Consider the following 27,058-nt stretch of genomic DNA (forward strand, 5'->3'; position numbering starts at 1 on the left):
ATTAAAAAAAAATACTAGTAGGAGGATATTGGAAGAGTATTTAGCTCCAGCAAACCATGGGCTGCCTCTTATAACTGTACATATGGAGACATGCCTATGTTATCTTTTTACACTTTATTTTTAAAGTTATTTTTCTTTGAAAATATATCAGCCAAAGAAGGAGGGAAAAATTGTTGCTGGTAATATTTGCAAAGTTTATTTTCTCCAGTGTCATCCTTGTGATGTCAAACTTTGGAGTTAGTGAAGTTTCAAATGACTTGAGATATGCGGTTCAGCAGCATAACATAATTACAACTAAGTGAAAATTAAAATATCAGAGCAGAGGAAAGTACTATCATTGTTAAATTTAATTCCATGTCTTTTAGTCTTTAAAAATAGTATAGCGCATGTACAAGTTAGCAAAACCACAGGCATTATGTGGCTAGAGATTGTCTTCAGATTTCTTAATAACTCACTTGACTATCAACTAAATTATATTTACTCCAGAAAGTAGAATAAATGAATATTCATAAAAGTATATTCTCCTAGACAACTTGGTCTTCACTAAATCACTTTACCCTTTAGCTATTTTAATCTAGAGGAAAAATATAGTGAGTTTATTATCCCTTTGTAGACGCCTATGGATCTATCTAGGAATAGGAAACTTCAAATATTCAGCATTTCAAAAATATTAGAAAATTATCTGTGCTGTATAGCTTTAATATTTATCTTTATATAGTGTTATTTATTAAGGACATTATATAAACACACGTTTGCATGTTTGTGTTGCTGCGTATGAATATATAAATTTTGTGAACTAACAGAATCAATATTTTAACACATAGCATTGCATAATGTTGTTTTCATGGCACATATAGGATAATATATAATTAGATTGGCATTAGTCATATATCACCTTATGACAAAATTTAAATAACATATATAAAAGACAGCATATTCGTTAACACATAGTAGGGTCTCCCGAAGGCTAAATGTGATGATGTGTTTATATTTCCAAAATTTTGCTCTTGATAGATATTTTTTCTGCTTTGGTATTTCTACAGATGACTTTTAAACTTTCATTTACACATGTGTAAATGATGTGTAAATGATACGTAAGTGATATGAAAACTTTTTTTTTCATATTACAAGAGTTATTTTTCCTAGTGCTTGTTTTGCTTCTTTGAAGGGCTGCTTATTTTTGGCTTTCTGTAGCAGAAACAGAATTACTGATTTTTGATATTACCTTTTTCCCTAAAAAAATTCAAATATCATTTCAACTAATTTCCAAACTGTTTAAAAAAATAAAAGTGTAACTTAGTTTTCAGAGGTACATTTTAATAATATACATGATCTTTAACATTTATTTGGAAAAATCCAAAAGGTTATTTGCCCACAGTCTTCCACTCCCCATCAGAGCTTTGACCATATTTGTTTTTATTTAAATATTGTCTTGTGTTCTACATCTTATGCATTCTGATTTATTATTTTATTACGTCCATATTTTTGAAAAGGTGCAACTGTAATAGTTTGCAAATAATCAGAAATCATCTTGGTACTTTTACTTATTGACCAGTAAAAAAACTATTTGTGATCATTCATATGATGAATACTTTTAAACTGAAGACACATTGGTCTTCAGATAATGTCTTTCAGTCTGTGGCATCAGTGGATAGCTTTTACAATTCATTCTTTCTAGAGGGTATCAATGCTGACAGCATCAAACAGGCTTCAGAGCAGCTGAACAGCCGGTGGATCGAGTTCTGCCAGTTGCTAAGTGAGAGACTTAACTGGCTGGAGTATCAGAACAACATCATTGCTTTCTATAATCAGCTACAGCAATTGGACCACATGACAACCACTGCTGACAACTGGTTGAAAACCCAACCTACTGCCAACTTGGAGCCCACAGCAATTAAAAGCCAGTTAAAAATTTGTAAGGTAAGAATTTTTCCTCCTGTTTTGGACCATGAGCTATAAGAATTTCTTGGCAAGTTATAGAAGAATAGAAAATTATTAATAATAAAATGTCCCTTCTTAGGATTTAGTTAACCATGGTAAAGATCAAAATATAAGCAAAGAAAATCATTTTAATGAAGTGTATTTATTCATTTTTATTTTCTGATTTTCCATATCATTTTATTTTATTTTTTTACAATCACAGTTGTGCCAGTTGGGTACTAGGATTGTTGGGGGTGGGAGGTTACTTTGTAAATTATATAAAGAAAATTGGTTTAAATAGGTGCTACATGGATTCCTGAATCCTTAAAAAATGTCTTTAGAGTAGTTACACACGGCTCATTGATTTTGTCAGTTTGCAAAATGGTGAGGCAGTTTTGGAGTATTGAACCACATGTATCCAATGATAAATGGCCAGTAATTTGGAGGTTTTCTCGACAGTGCATGTGCTCAGAGCAAAGCACAGTTGCATGCCGAAAAAGTGGGGTCCACATGAACACAAGCAGCTGAGACACTGCACAATCGGATATAGGAGGAAAATCTTGAAAATTGGCAGACCACTTAAATTAAGATAATTCGAGGAATATTTCTTGACAAAAATATTTTATAAATATGCTTGGAGTATGGAGGAACCCCATGGGAGAGTACAGTAGCCCAGCATCAGAGCAATTACCATTCTTTGGACAGAAAGGATCAGGGAGAGAGAAGTCACAGAAACCCAGGAGGAGACAATCAGATGCGCACTGTAAAGGTAGCCCAACAGTCATCATAGGGATGGCGCGAGAAAAATAGACGCCCTGCATCACGCTCCTACCCTGCCTCGAGAATCTGAGCCCTGCTCCCCACTCACTAAACCCAATCAGAAGGTAGAGGACAAGGAGTTGTAGTCAATAAATACCATTCTCCTGAGTCACAAGAGAAGGGTGGGTGGTGGAGCTGGATGGACAAACAAGATGTAACAGCGTGAAAGGGCCTGAGAAAGAGATTAAAAGAGCGTGTCTGCAAGTGTAAGAAAACGAGAGGCATAATCACGTAAATCGCTTTAGCTTTTGGCTTAGTTACTATGAGTTTCATACTTTACATGGGAAGTGGGAAATTGATGAGAGAATAGATCAAAAGGTTTCCAGGGTGAACTTTGATGATAGACTGAGCTGGCTGCGTTTAATCTAAAGTTCAGTGGATGGGGGTCAATCTGCGCACTTGGGAAATCATGGTCTAAATAGTGGGAGACTGGAAATCTAGAGGGGACAAGGTAGGTTTGGAGACAGTGTTGAACCCAGAAAGTGATGGGAAATTAAATGTATTTTGAAAGGCAAAAAGAACTGAAGGCCTTGATTCTTCAAATATTGGACCTATAGCTTTACTAGGAAGTAAATCAACCCAGGAAATATATATTTTGGATAAAGTATAGAGTACACAAAGGCATTTATTTATTAGGAAAATATGCAAATATAGGGAATTTTTATATTTAGACACACTTTGCTTTTAAATAATAGAACCCATGACTTTTTCTTCTGTGAATCAGTGGAATATTCCACCTACGTTATTTCTTGCAACAGGACTCTGATGATGTCGCCTTAATCTGTTTCTTGAGATTCAGATATTGAAAGTAATAACAACATCTACAGAATGCAAAATAAAGCGTCTCTAATGTGGCCAAGAATAATACTAACTGTATTAAGTGGCTTGGGCTGCCATAACAAATACCATAGACTGGGTGGTTTAGAGAACAAATTTATTTCCTTGCAGTTCTTGAGAACGGAAGGTCCAAGGTCAAGGCCTGGCAGGCTTCAGCTTCTGGTGAGAGCTCTGCTCCCGCCTGTAGACGGCTGCCTCTTCACCCTGTCCTCACATGGCCTTTCATTGGTGCACATGCACGGAGGGAGGGAGAGAAATCTGTTTCTTCTTTTGTGTTTTTTTTAAGATTAGTGATTTATTTTTAGAGAGCAGGGAAGGGAGGGAGAAAAAGAGGGAGAGAAACATCGATTGGTTGCCTCTTTTGTGCCCCAACCAGGGACCCAAACCCGCATCCCTGGCATGTGCTCTGAATGGGAATTGAGCTGGCGACCTTTTGCTTTCCTTGCAAGATGACACCCAACCAACTGAGCCCCACCAGTAAGGGCTTAAGGCCACTAATCCTATCAGATAAGGCCACCACTCTTATGACCTCGTTTAAGTGTCCTTCTAAAAGCAATATTACCAAATAGAGTCACATCGTGGGTTAGAGCTTCAACTTTTAAATTAGGGGAGGGGCATAATTCACTCCTTGATAGTCTGACCCTGCCCCCCATTTATGCCCCTCTCATGTGCTAGGAGCCCCAAAGGTCCAAAAGCCACAACTTATTCCATCATCAACTCTGAAGTCTGAAGTCCAGAGTCTCATCTAAATGTCATTTAAATCAGATATGGGTGAGACTCAAGGTATGACTCATCCCAAGACAGAATTCCTTTCCTGTGAGCCTATGAAACCAGACGTGTTGTGTGCTTCCATAATACTATGGTGGGACGGGCAGTGGATAGACATCCCCATTCCAAAATGAGGGACAATAGGGGAGAAGGAAGGGTTTATGGGTTTGAAGCAAGTCCAAAACCTAGCAAGGCACATTCCATTGGATCTGAAGGCTGGAGAATAATCCTCTTCAGTTTGACACCCTGCCTTCCAGTCCTGCTGGGGTCATAGTTCTGCCTTCAGGACCCACTAGGGCAGTGGTTGCTGAAGTTTTAGGGAAATTGGAATGAGCATCCATTGACCCTGCTCCCCATAGTGTTTAGTGAGATCAGGGAAAAGAGATGTTACCCTAAGTGGTTAACTAAATAGATCTAAAGTTACCACTGGGAGAAATGCCTGAAACAAAGGTACGGAGCTCTGAGAGAATGTCTAACAGGGAAAACCTGACCTACACAGAGCCACCAAGGGCAGCTTCCTTGAGGCCAGTCCATTTAAGTTAAGGCTTTTATGATGAGTTGAAAGTAAGTAGGAACAGCTGGGCAGGAGGCTTCAGGCAGAGAAGGGAAATAGCCGGTGGAAGCCATAAGGACCAAGAAGTGAAAGAAGGTCAATATGAGTGCTGGACATGGAGGGGCAGGGTGTAAGATGACGGATGGAGGCAAAAGCACAGGAATATAGGAGACAGCAAGGGCTCGGGGCAGGTCAGGACCTTGATCTTCATCTGAGGAGCAAATGGAGATCACTGGAGAGTTGTGTATTCTACATATTCTCTGGAGGTTAGAGAAGTGCTCCTAAGTGAAATCGTTTCTTGTTTTCTAAATTCAGCCACACAGTTTCAATGTCTAATGACACAGTTCCATCCCTCTCCATTGCCCCTACGCTTTTTCTATGCCCCATTGATTTCTATTAATTTGATGAATCGCCTTAGGTAAGATATTTAGCAAGGTAAGCTCAATGGCATGCACACAACAGTTAAAATTATACTATTTGGCTGTGATTAATGATAAGTAAATAAATTATTCCATCCTGTTTGTCAGTGCATTCTGTTATTTGGAGATTTTATTTCAAGATTAGAGTGCAAATTTAGCTCCAAATCTAATAACTCGCCAGAACTGGTTCTTTATATGTTAGGGGTTAGAGAGCCCCTTCAGGGGTGGGAAGACTCCCATGGATCTTTTCCTGAGAAAGATGCAGAAGTTTTTTTTTTCCTGAGATAAACATAGAATTTGAAAGGATAAACCGACTCAGGGAAGACTCCTTACTCTGGAGGACCAACCACACGAAGGCCCTTTTATGGAAAAAATGAGTAATTGTTCACATCTTTCCAATGTTAACTACTTCAGGTCAGAAAGATCTCTCTTATGGTTTACTCTCAGAACTTTAAGGTCTTAACTGCACACTTACCAAAATGTTTAATTTGTTTCAAAGCTCCCTTTGTTTTGCAGAGCACGCTTTACTGTACTGTGGGCTCCTTCTACCGCCCCCTAAAAAGGAAGAAGGATAGCCCCTCATCTGGCCAAATGTAAATCAGTTTCTTAAATGATTCACAACAGGTGTTAATGCTGCCATTCGCAAGCCTGGGCAAGCCTGGTGTACAAAGAGCACGCCTATAATTTCTATACTCCAAACATAGAGTGTTACCCTTTAGTTCACCTCCTGTCTTAGTCTTCCTCCAGAGATATGCACCTCCCTTCTAGGACTTAATTGAGAGGCGTTGTATTTAAAAGAGAGAGATGTGTCACCTCCCCATTTATCTAATTGTCTCTCATCTTCAAGAATTTCATTGTCAGAGATCATCCTACATGAGTCAACTCATATGTTATAAGCATATGAAAGTTATCTATATATCTTCTAAAACTTCTAACCAATGGCATTGCCTATTAAGTAGTCTTGCTACTATGAAAGTGTCTATTTGATAATTTATTTCATTCATACCTAACACAAAACTTACTCTCTCCAAAACACTACTCATGCATCCAAAAATAACAACTTTTTTTTTTTTAACTTTTCACTTTGATTTTCAGGAAGCTCAGGGTTACGTTTAGTTCATAATTACTGTAATACTTTTAGTTTTCCCCTCCTCCTGATTGGTTTCTGATCCAGTTTTTAATTTTTAATTATCCTGTTTTTTAAATTTGAAATGATAAAAAAATCCTAAAGTGCTTTTTTCTAAAGGTATCATAGGAATAAATTATAAGTAAGCAACCACGGTAAGAATACTATTAAAAACACCATTTTGAAATTTGTTTGAGTTCAATTTATATATGTATTGGCTATGTATGCATTAGTACTCCCCTGGAAACAAAAAGAGTATGAAAACATTTATTCTAAGAATAGCACTGCTCAAAAGAAATATAATGCAAGCCATACATTTGAGTCATGTATGTAATTTTAAATTCTCTAGAAATTATATTAAAAAAAGAAAAAAACTGCTAAATGAATTTCAAGAGTGCATTTTATTTAGGCTGGCATATCAAAAATATCATTTCAAGATTTAATAATATTTAAAACTGTTTATGAGAATGTGTATTTGTGTATTTTCATTCTGAGTCTTCAAAATTGTGTTTTACAAATGGCAGTGCATCTCACCTTGCCTGAGCACATGTGACTAGTGACTGCTGTGTGGGACAGCACAGCAGAACGTCCATGTGATGTTATCATTCAAACCAGGGCACGGCACTCTTCTTCTTTTTCTGTTTTAATCCTCACCTGAGGATATGTTTATTGACTTTAGGGAGAAAGGGAGAGAAGGAGGAAGGGAGGGAAAGGGAGAGAGAGAGAAAGAGAGATAAAAAGAAAGGGAAAGAGAGAATGAGAGAGGGGGGGGGAGGGAGAGAGACATACATGGATGTGAAAAACATCGGTTGGGTACCTCTCTTATATGTCCCTATTGGGGATCCAACCTAAAACCTAGGTATGTGCCCTGATCAGGGATTGAAGCCTCAACCTTTTGGTGTACAGGATGATGCTCCAACCAACTGAGCCACCCAGCCAGGGCAACCAGGGTATTCTTGTAAATTAAAGGCCTGGTATTAATAATCATGCCAGGATAAGAGAAAAGCGAACAGTCATCCTAAATGAAACAACAGCAATTGTCTGTTTACTCAGGAGAAGAATGAGACCATACAAAAGATAGATAATTATAAACATGAAGATGTGTGTATATACATTAATAATGCATTGATTACATATATGATTGATGCAATATGTATACATATACATATTTGTAATTTAATATAATGTATAGGTATGTAAGTATATGTTGATCTTTTTAACTTATATTCCACACAAATGAACTTAAAGCAAAAGTAAATATTGTTCATGAGATGAATGGAATTTGAAGCAAAGACACACAATTTTGAGATAAGAGGGGTGCAGAGGAACATCCATATTTGATTTATGGAGAGACTATAAGGTCATTCATAGTGCTTTTCACCTGTACACATTCATGCCCATTAATGCTATAAATGGTGTCATTTTGAAATTTAAAGGTAGTTGTATATGATGATATCTATTGAACGAAGACCCAAGGTATTGTTAAATTGATGACCTGTTTTAGAGGCTTGCCTAAGCAATCATGGATGTTTCTTATCAATTTTTTGATAAGGGTATTAAGCTAAGCTGGCATCAGGGCCTTTTAACGCCTTCCTTTGCAAAATGTGATGTTTGCAAAGGAAAAATGCTACTTATTTTAATACTCTAAATTATGGTACAGGATGAAGTCAACCGCCTGTCAGCTCTTCAGCCTCAAATCGAGCGATTAAAAATTCAAAGCATAGCCCTGAAAGAGAAAGGACAAGGGCCAATGTTCCTGGATGCAGACTTTGTGGCCTTTACAAATCACTTTAACCAAGTCTTTGCTGATGTGCAAGCCAGAGAAAAAGAGCTACAGACAAGTAAGTAAGATACTTAAAATGCCTAACTTGACATTTTACAAATAGGTTATTTATCAAGAAAAGAAACGAACTAACATGAAAGAATAATTTGAACTAACAAGAAAGAATAATTTCTATCAAACGAACCACCATCCCTACAGCCTATAGTACTATTGTTGGAAAATATATTTTATTTTATTTTTTTAATGTGTTTTATTGATTATAATATTACATTTGTGCCAGTTTCCCTTCCCTCTGCTCCCCTCCACCCGGTGGCCCCCCTCCCTCCAGTTGTCCCCCCCTTTTAGATCATGTCCATTAGTTGTGCATACAGTTCTTCTCAACCTCTCTCTGTCTATTCCATTCCCTCCTACCATGATCCTTAATTCCTATATCATCTCCCTCCCTCTCCCCATTCCCCCTCCCTGTTGACCTCCCCCCAATATGTTCCCCGTACCTATAGTTCTTTTTCCACTCTCGTTGCCTGTTTAGTTTGCCTTTGTTTCAATTCCCTAGCTTCTGTTGTTTCTTGTGATGCAGTTTTCATTTTAGATTTCATTGTCTTGATCCTCCTTTTTCTAAACCAGTCCCTTTAACATCTCATATAACAGTGGTTTGGATCTAATGAACTCTTTCAGTTTTATTTTGTCCTGGAAACACTTTCTCTGTCCTTCTATTCTGAATGACAATTTCGCTGGATAGAGTATTCGTGGTTGTAGGTTTTGGATTTTCATTACTTTGAATATTTCTTGCCAGTCCCTTCTTGCCTGCAGGGTCTCCCTTGAGAAGTCAGCTGATAGTCTAATTGGGACCCCTTTGTACATAATTCTTTTCTTCTCTCTTGCTGCTTTTAAGATTCTCTCTTTATCTTTAATTTTTGACATTTTGATTATAATGTGTCTTGGAGTGGTTCTCCCTGGGTCCAGTTTTTTTGGAACTCTCTGTGCTTCCTGGACCTGTAAGTCTATTTCCTTCCCCAAGTCTTGGAAGTTCTCCTTTATTATATTTTCACTCAATTTTTCAAGTTCTAGTTCATCTTCCTCGCTCTCTGGCAAACCAATGATTCTTATGTTGGGCCTTTTATAGCTGTCCCAGAGGTTTCTGATCCTCTCATCGTTGCTTCCCATTTCCTCTCCCTGCACTGGTTGACTGCTTGTTCCTTCTCCATATTCCAGTTTGTTGAAATGAACTCTGGATTTTTTTTCCTCACCATCTGTCTCGTATGTGGTTTTGTTCCTTTCGTTATGAGTGTTTTTCGCTTCTTTCTCGTCGTTTTCCAGATCTTTTGTTAATTCTGTAAGCCACCTGATAACAATGGCCCAGAACTGAGCATCTGACAGGTTTCTTATCTGTTCATCTGTCAGGTTCTCCATCTGTTGCCTGGTGAGCTGTGCCACCGGGATTTCTATAGTTGTCTGCCTCATTTTGACAGATGCGTTTTGTTTTCTTGGGCCGGCTGTAGGGGGCAGTGCCTGTGTACTCGTAATGACCCAGCGACCGGCGCCGTTCGGCAGCCTTTCTTACTGTGCCGTGGTGCTTTGTCGTCACAAGCCAGCGACCGGCGCCTGTCCGCGACCTATTTCGCAGCCCTGTGGCGCTTTCTTTGGGAGCGGGGGTCCAAGATGGATTCACACAGTTATTCCGCTAGGAGACCGGGATCTGTCCTCCCGCCCCCCTGGGCCTCACTGTTCAAGGCGATGTGGTGGCTGCTTTCCCCAGCGTTGGGGTCGCGAGCTGCCGGGGGTTCGACTGCAGCCGGGATTGTTCTCCCCGCCGCTGTCCCAGGTGCGACTGCAAACAGCGCCGCCCTCTTTTGCTCTTACCTGCCCAAAGGGCGCCGCTGGTTTATAACTTCATATGTTGGACTTCCGTGTAGTTTTATTTTCTGGAATTTCTAGTTATCCTTTGTTTTGAAGTAGTTGTATTCCTCTCTAGTTGTAGAGGGAGACCTAGCGCGTCCGTCTAAGCCTCCATCTTGGCCGGAAGTCCCCGGAAAATATATTTTATATTTCCATTTCTTTCCTTTTCCCCCATAGTAATTTCATGACTATGAGGAACAAATAAAACATTTGTTTTATATAGGCCTAACTTCTCGCTGGGTTGCAGCTTTTACAATCTTTTTTTCTTTTTTTTTTTTTTTTTACATTGAAGGAAATAAAGTGTATATGAAGCCCTATTAGTGAGTTGTCATTAAACCCAGATTGCTTTATGTACAAGATATTTAACTGGGCATCTTATTATACTTCTGTCAGTTGATATGAAGATGATTATAGCCGTAGCATACATGTGGCAGCTGAAATCCAGCATGGGACAAATTGTTCTTTGGGCCACATTTTACTGTTGATATGCCTTAACTATACAATATCCTCCTTTTCTTGTTTAATGATAAACTATAAGAATGGAACAACCGTGCAAACGCCTACCATTTGACTAGCAAATTTTGCAGGATGTCTCTTTTCTCTCACCAGTTTCCTCTTGTGATATTAATACATAGTACCAGATCCAAAATATCCCTACTCAGCAGCTTACTTTTTTTTAAAGGTTTTTCTTTTATTTATTTATTTTTATTTTTTAACAAGGTTACTTTATTTTATTTTTTTATTTTATCTGTTTTTAGAGAGAGGGGAAAGGAGAAAGAGAGGGAGAGAAACATCACTGTGTGGTTGCCTCTCACTCATGCCCCCAACTGGGGACCTGACGTGCAACCTAGTCATGTGCCCTGACTGGGAATCAAACCAGCAACACTTGGATTGCAGGCCGACACTCAATCCACTGAGCCACAGCAGCCAGGGCAGCAGCTTACTTTTTAAGCCCAAAATCTCTTTGACAGACAGGTTTATAAATACATTTAAGCACTAGTAAATGAGGTTTTGGTTTCCATGCACATACATACACATGTATATATGCACAGATAAAGGATTCTAGAGTAAAATTGGCTTTTAAGGCATTGCAATAAATACTTTTTAAATGTCTCCCTCAAATTTATTATGAGAAGTACAAGAACATGTTTGTTTTCTACCAAAACTTTAATTAGTTGGAAAACACTTTTAAATTGCCTTGCTTTGTAAATATACAAAGAATTTACCACATAATAACATTTCTAGAATCAGTATAATGATACACATGAAGCTTTCCTCATTTTCCTAGATTTTTTTTTTTTTTTTTTGGCGAGGTCATGGAATGAACTGAATAAAGGAAAGGATAAATACATTTTCTTTCTTTTATTTCAAACTTCTTTTTGCTGAGGGTTTATTTTCCTGAAAGGATAGCAGATATACAACTTGACAATAATGTCAGCTCCCTCTACTGGATTTCAATATTCTTCTTGCGGGGCTTCTATAAAATCAATTGGGGAAAAGATTGTGAATGTCCTAAATTTTTAAACATTGACCTATTTAGCAATAATGAATTTTTCTTACCATAAAATCCATAAACCTCCCTTAAATTTAAGTATGTTTTAATGGTGATACTGTAACTGGTGGGAAAAAGAGCTTATTCACTGGAAAATTGTGTTAATTTACATGTATCTATTAATTAAGGTTGGACATTTTTTATTTATTTTAAAGATGTTCAGAATATCGATGTTTGATAACTTGAGATTCGACTATGATACAGCAATATAAATATATAGTAATATATACTCTTTATTCATACAGCCATCAATCTGCCCATATGTTTTCTCTCTTTTTATCTTCCATACATATGATGATTATTTAGAAAACTACCAAATGTTTTACTCTATTTATCTCTAAATAAAAAATGTCCTCCCTTCTACTTTATTTACCAATATATCACTAACAATTTTACTCGCACTTAGAAAAATTGTCTTGATAAATTAATAATAATTAAATGTGTATTATTTATGAATTATAAATGATACAATTTATATATGTATATTTAATTTATGTTCTGTGTTATATGTTACTTAATTTCCTCTTCACTCTTTTTCTTTACTACTCTTCTCACAATGAAACAAAACTTTGACTTTTAAAGTGTACTTTGAATGGTGAAAACTGGTCTTAGGAATTGGTGGTTGGTACCTGGCAAAGATAATACAAGAAAATATTAAAATATAAAATCTATCATTTATTCATAGTTATTTTTCTCCTACAAAGAACATTTTAATAAATTATCTTTCTTAGTCCTTAGAGAGCAACTCTTTGAAAATATGTTTTATTATTCCAACATCACAAGTACAAACTTCGGTTCTCGAACATCTTGGTTCTTGAACAATTCAGTTCTTGACCAAGTTGTTTGCAGAAGAAATGTCTTGGTTGTCTGACAGAACTTATGGTCTCAATTCTCTACTCAACACCATTTCATGCTGACACCTGTGTGATCAGCTATGAGTCAGGTGACAAACAAGAGAGATTTGGTTTTCAAACAAATCGCTTCTTGAACAATTTTCTGGAATAAATGAAGTTCAAGAACCAAGGTTCCACTGTACATGTATAGGGGTGGGGAAAAGTAGGTTTATAGTTGTTTGTATGAAAAATAATACAATAATTAATAAATAATAATGCAAAAATCAATTCTGTGGTACATGTACTCACAATTGTAAGCCTACTTTTGCCCATCCCTGTATATGGTAATATATACTATAGTGCAATAGCTTTTCATTTTTTAAAGAGATTTTATTTATTTTTATTTATGTTTTTGAAGATTTTATTTATTTTTAGAAGGAGGGGAAGGGAAGGAGAAAGAGAAGGAGAGAAACATCAATGTGTGGTTGCCTCTCGCGCACCCCCAACTGGGAACCTGACCCACAACTCAGGCATGTGCCCTGACTGGGAATTTAACCGGTGACCTTTCGGTTTGCAGGTTGGTGCTCAGTCCACTGAGCCACACCAGCCAGGACACAACTGCTTTTCAGTTAAAGGTTTTTACCCCTTGATACAGACTCCTGTATATCAGAAAATGTAGTACGTAATTCTCCACATAGCTATTTAACAAATATTGCCTTGTTCTACTCTCTTTTTTGCTCTGCTATCTGTTCTTCTCTTCTCTGAAGCCTCTTTTCCTTTTAAGTCAATTGGATAAAACAGAGGAAATTTTTAAACAAAAGACACAGAAAAAATTTTTAAAGATATTATTTATTTATTTTTAGAGAGAGGGGAAGGGAAGGAGAAGGAGAGGGAGAGAAACATCAATGTGTGGTTGCCTCTCATGTGCCCCCAACTGGGGACCTGGCCCGCAACGCAGGCATGTACCCTTACTGGGAATCGAACCGGTGACCCTTGGGTTCACAGACTCAATCAACTGAGCCAGACCAGCCAGGGCAGAAAATTTTTTTTCTCATTTCTCTACTACAATTTTAGATGTCACTTTGATCATATTTTGTCATTGCTGTCCTTCTTATAGCTGTAGTGAAGTACTGAAGATTCATGGGATTTTTTTAACCTTTCAAGATAAACAGTAATGCACATAAGTAGCCCTTAAAATCTACTTTCCCGCTATTTCAAAGAATGCTTTCAAAATTGAAGTCGTTTATTAAAGTATTAAATGCAATTCTATAGGATGCCTTTCTCTAATCATAAATCATTAGAAAGGCATCTATATTTTTAGGTTGTGCTTTAGCAATAGAATAGTAAAAATCACCGTATTTTGAGATGAATGTCATATATTTATAAGCAAGGTATGGCTAAATGTTGAGTCTTAAGGCCTTTTTTTTCATGGACCTGCGCTGAACCAAATGATGCCAATAGGATTCTTGTGATATTTTAAGCCAGTAGGTTATTAAATTGGACTATGTGTATGGTTGTCCTACTACCTGTAAAGAGAAAATTAGCAGTTGGATTATTGATCTTGATTGCTACATAAGAGGAACAAAGTGAATTTCTTTAGATGGGCAGGACTAGCTCTGCTCCTACACTGGGATCAAAGGGCAGCATCCACAAACCTTTCATTGACTGGTAGGTAGAGTGACTTGTATTGAGTGTGCTCTTGGGTGTGTTTGACTTCTGCACCAGGCATGTCTTCCTCTTTAATCTGAAAGAGAATTAGGAGAGTGTCACTAGTATTAGCAAGTATTTCTGGTTTAAATGAGATAAGCTATATGGTTTATAATCACTCTTCAGCTACTATAAAATAAATCATGTTGGCTAACGAGTACTTTTTTTTACATCTAGAAGGAAATAAGTAAGTAAAGGTATCCTTGGTTTGAATTGTATATTATAAATGAGAGTCATACATTTATTGGCAACCCAGGCACAGCCTCTAAGTCCTGGATTTATATGCATACTTCCTTACCTTTTCCATTTTGATGTCTCAGGGCATCACAAAGGCGTCAAATCCCAAAAAGGGAAACTTGTGGTGGACACCTCCACAACCAGCAACCATTTCCTCTTTGGCCCCTCCAATATCAGGGACCTCAGAATCATACTTGATATTCTCTGTCCCTCACCGTCTCCCTCTCCCATGCAGTCAACAAGCCTATGCATTTTTATCTCTCACATACAAACTTCTTTTCATATTTATCGCCATTGTATTAGTCCAAGGTACTGTGCTTTCTTGCCTGGATCACTAATTTGTCTCTCCACATCCACCCTTGACACTGAATACTCCATTTTCTACATTTTGGCCAGAACACTTTTTCTTTTTTTTTTTTTTTTTTTTTTTTTGATTTTTTTTTTTTTTTTTTATTTTGGTTTTTCAATTACAGTTGTCCCCTTTTCCCCCAATTTCTCTCCCCCACCCAACCCACCCCCTCTCCCACAATCATATCCCTCCCCGTTGTCCATGTCCATGAGTCTTTCATACAGGCTCTTTAATTAAACCCTTCCCTTACTTATCCCCCTTCTCTCCCTCTCCCCTCCCCCCTATTGACTGCTATTCTGCTCTTTGTTCTATTTAGTTCCTTTGTTTGTGTTGTTCTTTAGTTTCCTGTATTAGGTGATATCATATGGTATTTTTCTTTCTTTGCCTGGCTTATTTCACTAAGCATAATTCTCTCTAGTTCCATCCATGTTGTTGCAAATGGTAGGAGTTCCTTCTTTCTTTCTGCTACATAGTATTCCATTGTGTAAATGTACCACAGTTTTTTGATCCACTCATCTACAGATGGGCACTTAGGTTGTTTCCAGCACTTAGCTATTGTAAACAGTGCTGCTATGAACATAGGGGTGCATAAGTTCTTTTGAATTGGTGTTTCAAGATTCTTCGGGTATAATCCTAGTAGTGGAGTCGCTGGTTCAAAAGGCAGTTCCATTTTTAATCTTTTGAGGTAATTCCATACTGTTCTCCATAGTGGCTGCACCAGTCTGCATTCCCACCAACAGTGCAGTAGGGTTCCCGTTTCTCCACATCCTCGCCAGCACTTGTTGCTTGTTGATTTGTTGATGATGGCCATTCTGACTGGTGTAAGGTGGTATCTCATTGTGGTTTTTATTTGCATCTCCCTGATGGCTAATGATGTTGAGCATTTTTTCATGTGTCTATGGACCTTCTGTATGTCCTCTTCGGAGAAGTGTTTGTTCAGGTCCCTTGCCCATTTTTTAATTGGGTTGTTTGTTTTCTTGATGTTGAGTCGTATCAGCTCTTTATATATTTTGGAAATCAGTCCCCTGTCTGTGATGTCATTGGCAAATATGTTTTCCCATATGGTTGGTTTCCTTTTCAATTTGCTGTTGTTTTCTTTTGCTGAGCAGAAACTCTTCAGTTTGATGTAATCCCATTTATTTATTTTTTCCTTTATTTCTCTTGCTTTAGGAGATGTATCCGTGAAGAGATTGTTACGTGAGATATCTGATATTTTCTTGCCTATGTTTTCCTCTAGGACTTTTATGGTGTCACGGCTTACATTTAAGTCTTTGATCCATCTTGAGTTTATTCTCGTGTGTGGTGTAAGTTGGTGGTCTAGTTTCATTTTTTTGCAGGTCCCTATCCAGTTCTCCCAGCACCATTTGTTAAAGAGGCTCTTCTCACTCCATTTTATGTTCCTTCCTCCTTTATCAAAGATTAGTTGACCATAGAGGCCTGGGTTTATTTCTGGAATCTCTATTCTGTTCCACTGATCTATATGTCTGTTCTTATGCCAGTACCATACTGTTTTGATTACAGTGGCTTTGTAGTATTGTTTGATATCTGGTGTTGTGATTCCTCCTGCTGTGTTCTTCTGTCTCAAGATTGCTTTTGCTATTCGGGGTCTTTTTTGGTTCCATATGAATTTATGGAGTATTTGTTCTAGGTCTGTGAAATATGTCATTGGTATTTTAATAGGGATTGCATTGAATTTGTAAATTGCTTTGGGTAGTATGGCCATTTTGATGATGTTGATTCTTCCCATCCAAGAACATGGTATTTGCTTCCATTTATTTGTTTCTTCCTTAATTTCTTTCTTCAATGTTATGTAATTTTCAGAGTACAGGTCTTTTATCTCTTTGGTTAAGTTTACTCCTAGGTACTTTATTTTTCTTGTTGCTATAGTAAATGGTATTTTCTTTTTTGTCTCTGTCTCTGCTATTTTATTGTTGGTGTACAGAAATGCCTTGGATTTCTGTATATTTATTTTGTACCCTGCGATTTTGCCAAATTCACTTATTATATTGAGTAGTCTTTTAGTGGAGTTTATAGGATTTTCTAGGTATACTATCATATCATCTGCATATAATGAAAGTTTCACTTCCTCTTTCCCAATTTGGATTCCTTTTATTTCTTTTTCTTGTCTGATTGCTGTGGCTAGGACTTCCAACACTATGTTGAAAAGGAGTGGAGAGAGTGGACAACCTTGTCTCGTTCCTGAGTTCAGGGGGAATGCTTTCAGTTTTTGTCCATTGAGTATGATGTTGGCCTCAGGCTTCTCATATATAGCCTTAATTATGTTAAGATATGCTCCCTTTATTCCCATTTTGCTGAGTGTTTTCATCATAAATGGGTGTTGAACTTTATCAAATGCTTTTTCTGCATCTATTGATATGATCATGTGATTTTTGTCTTTCATTCTGTTTAGGTGATGTATTATATTTATTGATTTGCGAATATTAAACCATCCTTGCATCCCTGGAATGAAGCCCACTTGATCATGATGTATGATCTTTTTGATGTGTTGCTGGATCCTGTTTGCCAATATTTTATTGAGGATTTTAGCATCGATGTTCATCAGTGATATTGGCCTGTAGTTTTCTTTCTTTGTTGTGTCTTGACCTGGTTTGGGGATTAGGATAATACTGGCTTCATAGAAAGAGTTTGGGATTTTCCCTTCTTCTTGGATTTTTTGGAACAGTTTGAGGAGGATAGGAGTTAGTTCTTCCCTGAATGTTTTGTAGAATTCGCCTGTGAAGCCATCCGGTCCAGGGCTTTTGTGTGCCGGGAGATTTTGGATTACTGTTTCAATTTCCTTCTTTGTTATTGGTCTGTTGAGACTTTCCACTTCTTCTTGATTCAGTTTTGGAAGGTTGTATGTTTCTAGAAATTTGTCCATTTCTTCTAGATTGTCAAATTTCTTGTCATACAGTTGTCTGAAGTAATTTCTAACTATCATTTGTATTTCTGAGGTATCAGTCGTGATTTCTCCTCTTTCATTTCTGATTTTGTTTATTTGTGTCTTCTCTCTTTTTTTCTTGATTAGACTGGCTAGAGGCTTGTCGATTTTGTTGATTTTTTCGAAGAACCAGCTCCTAGTTTCGTTGATCTTTTGGATTGTTTGTTTAGTCTCTATGTCATTTAGTTCTGCTCTGATCTTGATGATTTCATTCCTTCTTCTTGCCCTAGTCTTTGTTTGTTGTTGTTGTTCTAGTTCTTGTAGCATTGTGGTTAGGTTTTTTATTTGAGATTCTTCTAGCCTTTTCAGATATGCCTGTATTGCTATAAACTTCCCTCTCAGGACTGCTTTTGCTGTGTCCCACAGGTTTTGGGTTGTTGTGTGCTCATTATCATTAGTTTCTAGAAATTTCTTGATTGCTTCTTTGATGTCATTGTTAACCCATTCATTATTTAATAGCATGTTATTCAATCTCCATGAGTTTGGGTGTCTTTGATTTTTTCCTCTGAGGTTGATTTCTAGTTTCAAGGCATTGTGATCTGAAAAGATGCTTGATATGATTTCAATTTTCTTGAATTTGTTGAGGCTTGTTTTGTGACCTATCATGTGGTCTATCTTTGAAAATGTCCCATGTGCACTTGAAAAGAATGTATATTTTGCTTTTTTGGGGTGAAAAGTTCTATATATATCAGTTAGATCCATGTGGTTTAGTGTGTTGTTCAATGCCTGTATATCCTTGGTGTTTCTTTGCTTTGATGATCTGTCTATTGTTGATAATGGAGTGTTGAAGTCCCCTACTATGAGTGTGTTGTTGTTGATATCCTTTTTGTGGTCTTCTAGTATTTGCTTTATGTATTTGGGTGCTCCTATGTTGGGTGCATATATGTTTATCAAAGTCATATCTTCTTGATGGATTGTTCCTTTAAGTATTATGAAATGTCCTTCTTTGTCTCTTTTTATTGTCCTTGCTTTGAAATCCATTTTGTCTGATATGAGAACTGCTACCCCGGCTTTTTTTTCCGGTCCGTTTGCTTGGAATATTTTTTTATATCCCTTTACTTTCAGTCTGTGTAAATCTTTTGTTTTGAGGTGTGTTTCTTGTAGACAGCAAATATGTGGGTCCTGTTTTCTTATCCATTCCGTTACCCTATGTCTTTTAATTGGAGCATTTAATCCATTTACATTTAAGGTTATTATTGACGTGTATTTATTCATTTCCCTTTGTACCTCTGTTCCTCTCCTCTCTTGTTTTTTCCTAGAACAGTCCCTTTAGCATCTCTTGCAATGCTGGTTTTGTGGAGATGTATTCTTTCAGTCTTCCTTTGTCTGAGAAACTCCTTATTTCACCTTCTATTTTGAATGAGAGCCTTGCTGGGTAGAGTATTCTTGGTTGTAGGCCTTTGTTTTTCATTGCTTGAAATATTTTTGACCATTCCCTTCTGGCTTGTAATGTTTCTGTTGAGAAATCAGTTGATAGCCTTATCGGAGCTCCCTTGTATGTTATTTGCTGCTTTTCTCTTGCTGCTTTTAGGATTCTCTCTTTGTCTTGGAATGTTGCCATTTTAACTATGATGTGCCTTGGAGTGGGTTTTTGGGGGTTCCTCTTGATTGGAACTCTCAGTGCTTCTTGGACTTGCATTGCTTTTCCTCTCATCAGGTTCGGAAAATTTTCTGTCACTATTTCTCCTATCAGATTTTCAATTCCATGTTCCTTTTCTTCTTCCTCTCGTATTCCAATGATCCTTAAATTATTTTTCCTAATGCTATCCTGTAATTCCCTTACATCTTGTTCATATTTTTTCAATCGTTTTTCATTTTGCTGTATTGTCTGGGAGTTTTTCTCTACATTATCTTCTAACTCACTAATCCGATCTTCTGCTTCGTTTAGTCTGCTTTTGACTGATTCTACTGTGTTTTTCAGTTCAGAGATTGTATTCTTAAGTTCTTCCTGGTTCTTGTTAACGATTTCTATGTCTTTTTTTATGCTGGTGTAGTTCTCTGCCAGTTCCCTGTAATTTTCTTGGAGCTGCTGGTAACTTCCTTGAAGGTTGTCATAGTTGATTTTAAGGATGTCGAGTATATTGAGCTTCTTTACCACCATTGTTTTGAATTCCATGTCTGACATTTGGGCTATGTCTATTTCGTCTATCTCTCTTTCTGAGGATTCCTCTTTTCTTTTCATTGAGGGGTTATTTTTGCGTCTTACCATGTTGGATTCTTTTTGTTTTTATTTATTTATTTATTTATTTATTTATTTATTTATTTATTTATTTATTTATTGGGGGGGTAATCTGCTTTGACTTCCCTCCTTTGTGGTGTAATATTCTTTATCGAAGGTCTGGGAGTTTCAGTGGTGCAGTCTCTTTGATATCCTGAGCCTGATGGTCTTGAGTTACCCTTTATGTCGTTTGTTTATGCTGTTCGGTTATATTTCAGATGTTCTTTGATAGGATCTTCCTTCTGGCTACTTGGTTGAGAGTCACTCTATCTGCTTTGTCTTGAGTTCTTTTGTGGATATGCTGTTAAAGACATAAACACACAGCCCAGGCAGGAGACCCACACCCTCAGAAAGTATCCCCCACTCTATCCTGCTATCGTTAGCCAACTAGCCCGTATTAATATAAATGTAAAGAGATTTGAGCTTTTATACTATAAGAAGAATAGATACGAGTTGTTTTTGGGGAGGAAAAATATAATTTTTGATAGAGGGGTTGATAGATTAATAATAGTTGAGACTGTGCAAGCCAGTTAGTAATATTTACATTGTATGTTAAGAAAAATAGAAGAAAAGGATAGAAAAATACTTAGTATAGTAAGAAAGTGGGATTGTATTGTATTTGGGTTTATATAGTAATTATATTGTATTATTTAAAGTAATAGGGGGGCTAAGCTAGACACACAAACGAATAAACCACTATTAAAGAGAAAGGATGAGAAGGAGAGGTTATATGCAACACGTTAGAGATAAAGTTTGTTATTATTGGAAGAGGTGGAGGAAAAACACTCCCCCAAAAAATCCCCAAGAAAATAGAAGAAAGAAAAGAAGAAAGAGAGAAAGAGAAGAAAATAAAAAATTTACCACAACCCCCCCCAAAAAACCCCAAAAGGTTAGCAAGAAAGGAACAAAGAAAGATAGAAAAGGAAGAATACAGAAGAAAGAAAAAAGAGAGAGAAAAAAAATTGATCCAAAAAAAAAAAAATATATATATATATATATATATATATATATATATACCCCCCAAACCCCCCCCAAAAAAAACCCCAGGAAAAGAATAAAGAAAGAAGGAAAGAAAAGAAATTATTAAGAAGAAAGAAAGAACAAGGGAGAAAAAATTTGGGAGAAAAAATTTGGAGAAAAAAAAAAAAACAACAAAAAAAACGATGTTTTTACTCCGTTTTAGCCTTGGTGTGTTGCCTTCTTTTTCTGGGTCCGCAGCTGGTCTAGTGTGGCAGGTCAGAGGTTCTTGTTCTTTTGCCGGACTGGTGTGCGCACCCGGTTGCCGCTATGGTGCGCGCCCGCAGTTGCCGGCACGGCGCGCTACCTTGCTGCCCGCTGTAGCCAGTTGAGGTGCCCTTGCGCGCAAGCCCCTGCGCGCTCTGATGGCCCGAGAGTTTGCCCCGCGGTTGGAGCCCACTGCTGCCGGGCCGCGGTGGTTCCCCGTTCGTGCCAAGGTGTCTCTGTCCGCGCGGGCGGCCCGAGCGCTTTCCCCGGGATTGGCTCCTTCTTTCGCTGGGGCGCGGCAGTTCCCCGTTCGCGCCGAGGTGACCCTGCCCGCGCGGACGGCCCGAGCGCTTTCCCCGGGATTGGCTCCTTCTTTCGCTGGGGCGCGGCAGTTCCCCGTTCGCGCCGAGGTGACCCTGCCCGCGCGGACGGCCCGAGCGCTTTCCCCGGGATTGGCTCCTTCTTTCGCTGGGGCGCGGCAGTTCCCCGTTCGCGCCGAGGTGACCCTGCCCGCGCGGACGGCCCGAGCGCTTTCCCCGGGATTGGCTCCTTCTTTCGCTGGTGCGCGGTAGTTCCCCGTTCGCGCCGAGGTGACCCTGCCCGCGCGGACTGCCGAGCGCTTTCCCCGGGATTGGCTCCTTCTTTCGCTGGGCCGCGGCGGTTCCCCGTTTGCGCCAAGGTGACCCTGCCCGCACAGGCGGCCCGAGAGCTCCCACTGACCCCGGGCTGAGGTGCTTTCACGCTCGCACGCTGCCCCGTGCCCTCAGTCCCGCTGAGCCGAGCTCCGGGAGTTGGTCTCTCGCCTCTTAGGGCAGGGCCAGGGACACTTGCGCTCAGTGGAATCAAGCGTCCGTGGGTCGCCGCCTCCCGCTGTTCCCGTGCTGCAGCCGCCCCGTTCCCTCACCCGTCTGGGTGGGCACAAACAGAGCCTGCGCTAGTGGTCTGCTTTCCGGCCTGGGGCCCTGCGCCCACGGGAGCTGTCTAGGGGTATCTGTGCACAGTCCTCTGCGTGTTCAGTGGGCCCTCCCTGTGCCCGTTGGGGCACTGATCTTATGTCCGTTGGGGAATGTCCGAGGGACGCCTGGACTCACGGCCCCGCGCACCTGGGCCAGTGAATGAGAGCACTTCCCTATGTGCGCCCCCGCAACCCCATGGTAGCGTTGAGGAGTGGATTAGCGCGCCCCTGCGCCTGGGCTCCTCCAGAACGGCCTACCACACCCAAACTTTCCTCCCGTCTCCACCATCCACTAGAGAAAAATATAAAGGAGAATTATGTTCTCACTTGCCCGGCAGCACGCTGTCTCCTGTCCTTCAGCGCCAATGCCACTTGGTCGAGTCCCGTCTCTGCCAGCGGGCAGAGATCCGCTCTCCGCCTGACTCCTCTCTGGGGTAGCCTGTGGTCGCCAAAAATCCTTTGTGTGCTTCCCGCCACAGCTCGGGCAGCCGCCCCAGTCAGGAATCCTGTTTCGTCCCCTTTTTCTCCGCTATCCTCACTAAACAGGTTGTTCCCAGATGGATTTTCTCTAATCCAGCAGTGCCTTGGCTCAACTCCCGCCAATGTCCAGCTGCTCACTGAGATGTTCTGTCTGCAATTAGACCAAACTGTAGACTGGTCTCCGGAGCCTAAAACCGCAACCTCTCCTCACTCCTCCGCCATCTTACCTCCTCAGAACACTTTTTCTTAAGGGATATCTAACCACGTCACTTGTTTTGTGTGTAATACTTTCAATAATTTATTTTTGCTCTTAGTTTAAAGGTGCCTAAAATGCCCTGCTTGGTATGAGTGTTCCCTGTATCCAGTAACAGCCCTGTTCAGGCTTACTTTCTCTCTATTTCATATTGACGTTTCATTTCCTGAAGGTGACATTGTAGTACCCACCTCAGAGCCTGTGTATCTTTTCCCAGGAGTCCCAGAATAGCTAAATATTTTATTGATTGAATGATTGAATGCTTGATCTTAGAGAGGAAGGAAGAGAGAGAAACAAAGAGAGACAGAGATAAGAGATATTTGTTGTTCCACTTATTTATGCATTCATTGGTTAATTTTCATATGTGCCCTGACTGGGGATTGAACCCTCAACCTTGGTGTATTAGGATGATGCTCAAATCAACTGAGCTGTCTGGCCAGGGCTGGAATAGCTAATTCTTTTTTTTTTTTTTTAACTTTGTAACATGACTTGAGGGTTTTTTTTTTTTAAGTATAATTTTTTCCAATATTTTCCCCTTTGCTCCCCTCCACCAAGCACCCCCCTTCCCTCCAGCAATCTCACCTCCCTTAGTTCATGTCCATGGCTTGTGCATATAAGTTCTTTGGCTTCACCTTTTCCTATAGTATTCTTAACTTTCCCCTGTCTATTTTGTGTCAATCAATTATGCTTCTTAATCCCTGTACCATTTCCCTATTTCTCCCCCTCCCCCCTCCCAGCTGATAACCCTCCAAATGATCCCCATACCTATGATTCTGTTCCTATTCTGGTTTGCTTAGTTGGATTTTGCTTTTATTTTTTAGATTTGGTTGTTGATAGTTGTGAGTTTGTTGTCATTTTAGTGTTCATAGTTTTGATCTTCTTTTTCTTAAGTCCCTTTGACATTTCATATAATAATGGCTTGGTGATGATGAACCCTAGCTTTACCTTGTCTGGGAAGCACTTCATCTGCCCTTCCATTCGAAATGATAGCTTTGCTGAATAGAGTAGTGTTCGTTGTAGGTCCTTGCTTTTCATCACTTTAAATACATACTTCTTGCCAGTCCCTTCTTGCCTGCAAAGTTTCTTTTGAGAAATCAGCTGACACTCTTATAGGCACCCCTTTGTAAGTAACTCTTTGCTTTTCTCTTGCTACTTTTAAGATTCTCTCTTTATCTTGAGCCTTTGGCTGTTGTGTCTTGGTGTGGTCCTCTTTGGGTCTAGCTTGTTTGGGACTCTCTGTGCTTCCTGGATTTGTATGTCTATTTCCTTCACCAAACTTGGGAAGTTTTCTTTATTATTTTTTCACATAAGCTTTCAATTTCTTGCTCTTCCTCTTCTCTCTCTGGCACCCCTATGATTCGGATATTGGCACATTTAAAGTTGTCGCAGAGGTTCCTAAGCCTCTCCTCACTTTTTTCAATTCTTGTTTTCTCATTCTGTACTGGTTGACTGTTTCTTTCTTCTTTATGTTCCAAATCACTGATTTGAACCCTGGTTTCCTTCCCTTCACCCTTGGTTTTGTGTGGATTTTCTTTCGTTTCACTTAGCATAGCCTTCACTTCTTCCCTTATGCGTTTGCCATAGTTAAGCATATCTGTCAAGCGATTGAGCATATTTATCACCAGTGTTTTGAACTCTTCATCTGTTAGGTTGACTATCTCCTTGCCTATTAGGTTGGCTGTCTCCTCGTCACTTAGTTCTCTCACTGGAACCTTGATCCGTTCCCTCTTTTGGGCCATAATTCTCTGTCTCCTCATCTTGATAGGCTCCTGTGTTTGCCTCTGTATCTTAGGTAGAGCTGTCACACATGTTACATTGTAAGGGATGGAGCATTAGGTATTCATCAGTACAGGGTGACCCGTTTCACCATGTTGTGGTGCTGTATATGGGGGAGGAGTCTGAGAGGGAACGTCACTTGCTCAGCACTTGCCCCTTTTCCAGGCACTCCTCCCACTTCCGTATGGGACTGGTGCCTCTCTAGATGTTGCCCTGGCCATCGTTCCCAGAATGGGTGGGTCTGCGGATGTTCTAGGACCGTGGGGGCCCTTAAAACAAATGGACTCTGATGAGAGACCAGCAGTTTCTTCCTCCACCCCAACCCCCATTGGTTTGCACAGTCAGAAGCAATGAGGCTCTTATTTTTCCCGATGCTGGGACTGTGAGCTCTGTGGCCTGTTCTGGGGCTGGGAATGCTCCCCAGGTGTCCCTCCCAACTTTTTAAAATATGTGATTGCGTTTTCTGCTGGCCTGCCACTGCCACTGCTGCCGCCACCAGCACACTGCACCCTCTCTGCCCTGGTTCCACCCCTCCTACCTGTCTGGATGAGTATTTCTTCTTTATATCTTTGTTTATTCTACTTCCATGCAGCTTGATTTTCTGGAACTTCTGGTTGTCTCTAGTTTTGAGGTAGTTGTATTCCTTCTCAGTTGTGGAGGGAGACATAGCGTGTCCGTCTAGGCCTCCATCTTGGCTGGAAGTTCTGGAGTAGCTAATTCTTATTGCTTCATGTCTTTGCCCAAAAGTTAATTTTTATGGGATCCCCGTCTATATATGATGTTCCTATTATGTACTGCCATCGCATTCTGTATTTTCTTTTTATAAAATTAATTAAAATTTGATAAAAACTTTTTTAGAATATTATCTGACTCCATGAGTAAAGTGTGAAATCAGTGAATCAAAGGACTCTGTATTCTTTATTATCCATCTCTAAAAGGTATTATAGAGCTAAAATTAATTGATAGTAAATAGTTGAAAATTAATAAATAATATACATAATATATTAAATATATACATATATTTCTCACATTTATGTGTGTGTGTGTGTGTGTGTACACACACATGTACACAGAGAGGTTGAGGGAGCTGGAGAGAGAGAGAGAAAGGGAGAGAGAGACGTGTGTATAAGCACATTTTTCTCACAGTGGTGCTCATATATCATAGAAACATAAACAAATATGTAACATTTCTGGTTAGGCTATAATAAAAGTGGTCACTTTGTCAATTTTACTTTATTGATTCCAAAACGATAGGACTTAGAACATGACTTTCCCTTTTCAAGCAAATTCTACGAGAAAATCAAAACACATGCACACACACACACACACACACACACTCTATTTATAATATGAGGTACAATACAAATTTTCTTTACTATTGGTTAATTTTAAGCCAGACCGACACACTTTAAATTTAGAAATTAATTATGTTAGAAAAAAATTATTGTAATTAAAGAAAGTCTATATTGGCAGTCCAGAAACCATGAAGTGAGAAATGAGAAGAGGGATAAATGATAAGAAAATCAATTTAATTAAGCTATTCATAGTTTAGAAGGTTACATGGGAATTAGAAATATTTCATAGATGGGATCAGAGGTGTCTAAATTCTCTAGGTAAATTCTTTCTCCTTTGTTCAGGTTTGGACTTCTGCAAACACTGGCTTCTCCTGTCTACATAGCAAAGATATTCTGTCTTTGTGCTCAGGATTTCACTTTGCTACTTATTCATTCAGCAAATACTAATTCCTTGCCTGGAACTCTGTGCTTGTTGTTGGGGATAGAGCACTGAGCTGAAGTGACATGCTCCTTGCTCATTCATCATGCTTATAATCTAGGGAAAGGGGTAGTCATTAAAAACATAATTCAACTGGTACTTTTATAATTATCATCTGAGATAAGTGCTTAGATGGAGAAGGCCAAGCAAGGTTCTGAAACTAAATAAAGGAAACTTATACCATAAGATCTAGATAGAATTATATTGGTTAATGGGGGAAAATTGACCTAACTTGTTATTTAATAATTTAGAATGTTTTATTGTTCACTTCCTTTCTGGGTCGAGAGACTTCTTTTTTTGCTGGCCTGTGCTGAAATGCAATAGATTTTATAAATTAATAGCTTTTTTTTTTTAATATAGTTAGTTTATCTACTTACCTACCTATCTACCTACCTATCTACCTGCTTCCTTCCCTCTCTTTTTCTGTACAGAGATGGATGCTGAGTTTTGAGCAATCTATGCTATTGTAACATATAGTTATGAGTTAAGTAACTATTATTTGAGGTCTGTCCAGAAGATATTCAGCCCTGTAATATGAAAAAATAGAGACATTTATTGAAGATACAAGAATCAAGAAACATTGTACATAGGACAATGATGTCTCAGTCCCCTTCAAAGTAGGCACCCTGGGACCTCACA

General features: G+C 39.0%; 1 protein-coding gene across 1 annotated transcript in view; it reads left to right on the forward strand.

The window, feature by feature from the left end:
• DMD (dystrophin) overlaps positions 1-27,058 on the forward strand; it is a 1,939,482-nt gene that overhangs the window by 670,366 nt on the left and 1,242,058 nt on the right. The window contains exons 20-21 of the mRNA XM_090265340.1: positions 1,679-1,920; positions 8,103-8,283. Of these exons, the coding sequence (XP_090121466.1) occupies positions 1,679-1,920; positions 8,103-8,283 (423 nt within the window). The remainder of the gene's footprint in view (positions 1-1,678; positions 1,921-8,102; positions 8,284-27,058) is intronic.

Source organism: Furipterus horrens, unplaced genomic scaffold (genome assembly GCF_987537825.1).
Source record: "Furipterus horrens unplaced genomic scaffold, mFurHor1.1.pri manual_scaffold_17, whole genome shotgun sequence".
NCBI lineage: Eukaryota > Metazoa > Chordata > Mammalia > Chiroptera > Furipteridae > Furipterus > Furipterus horrens.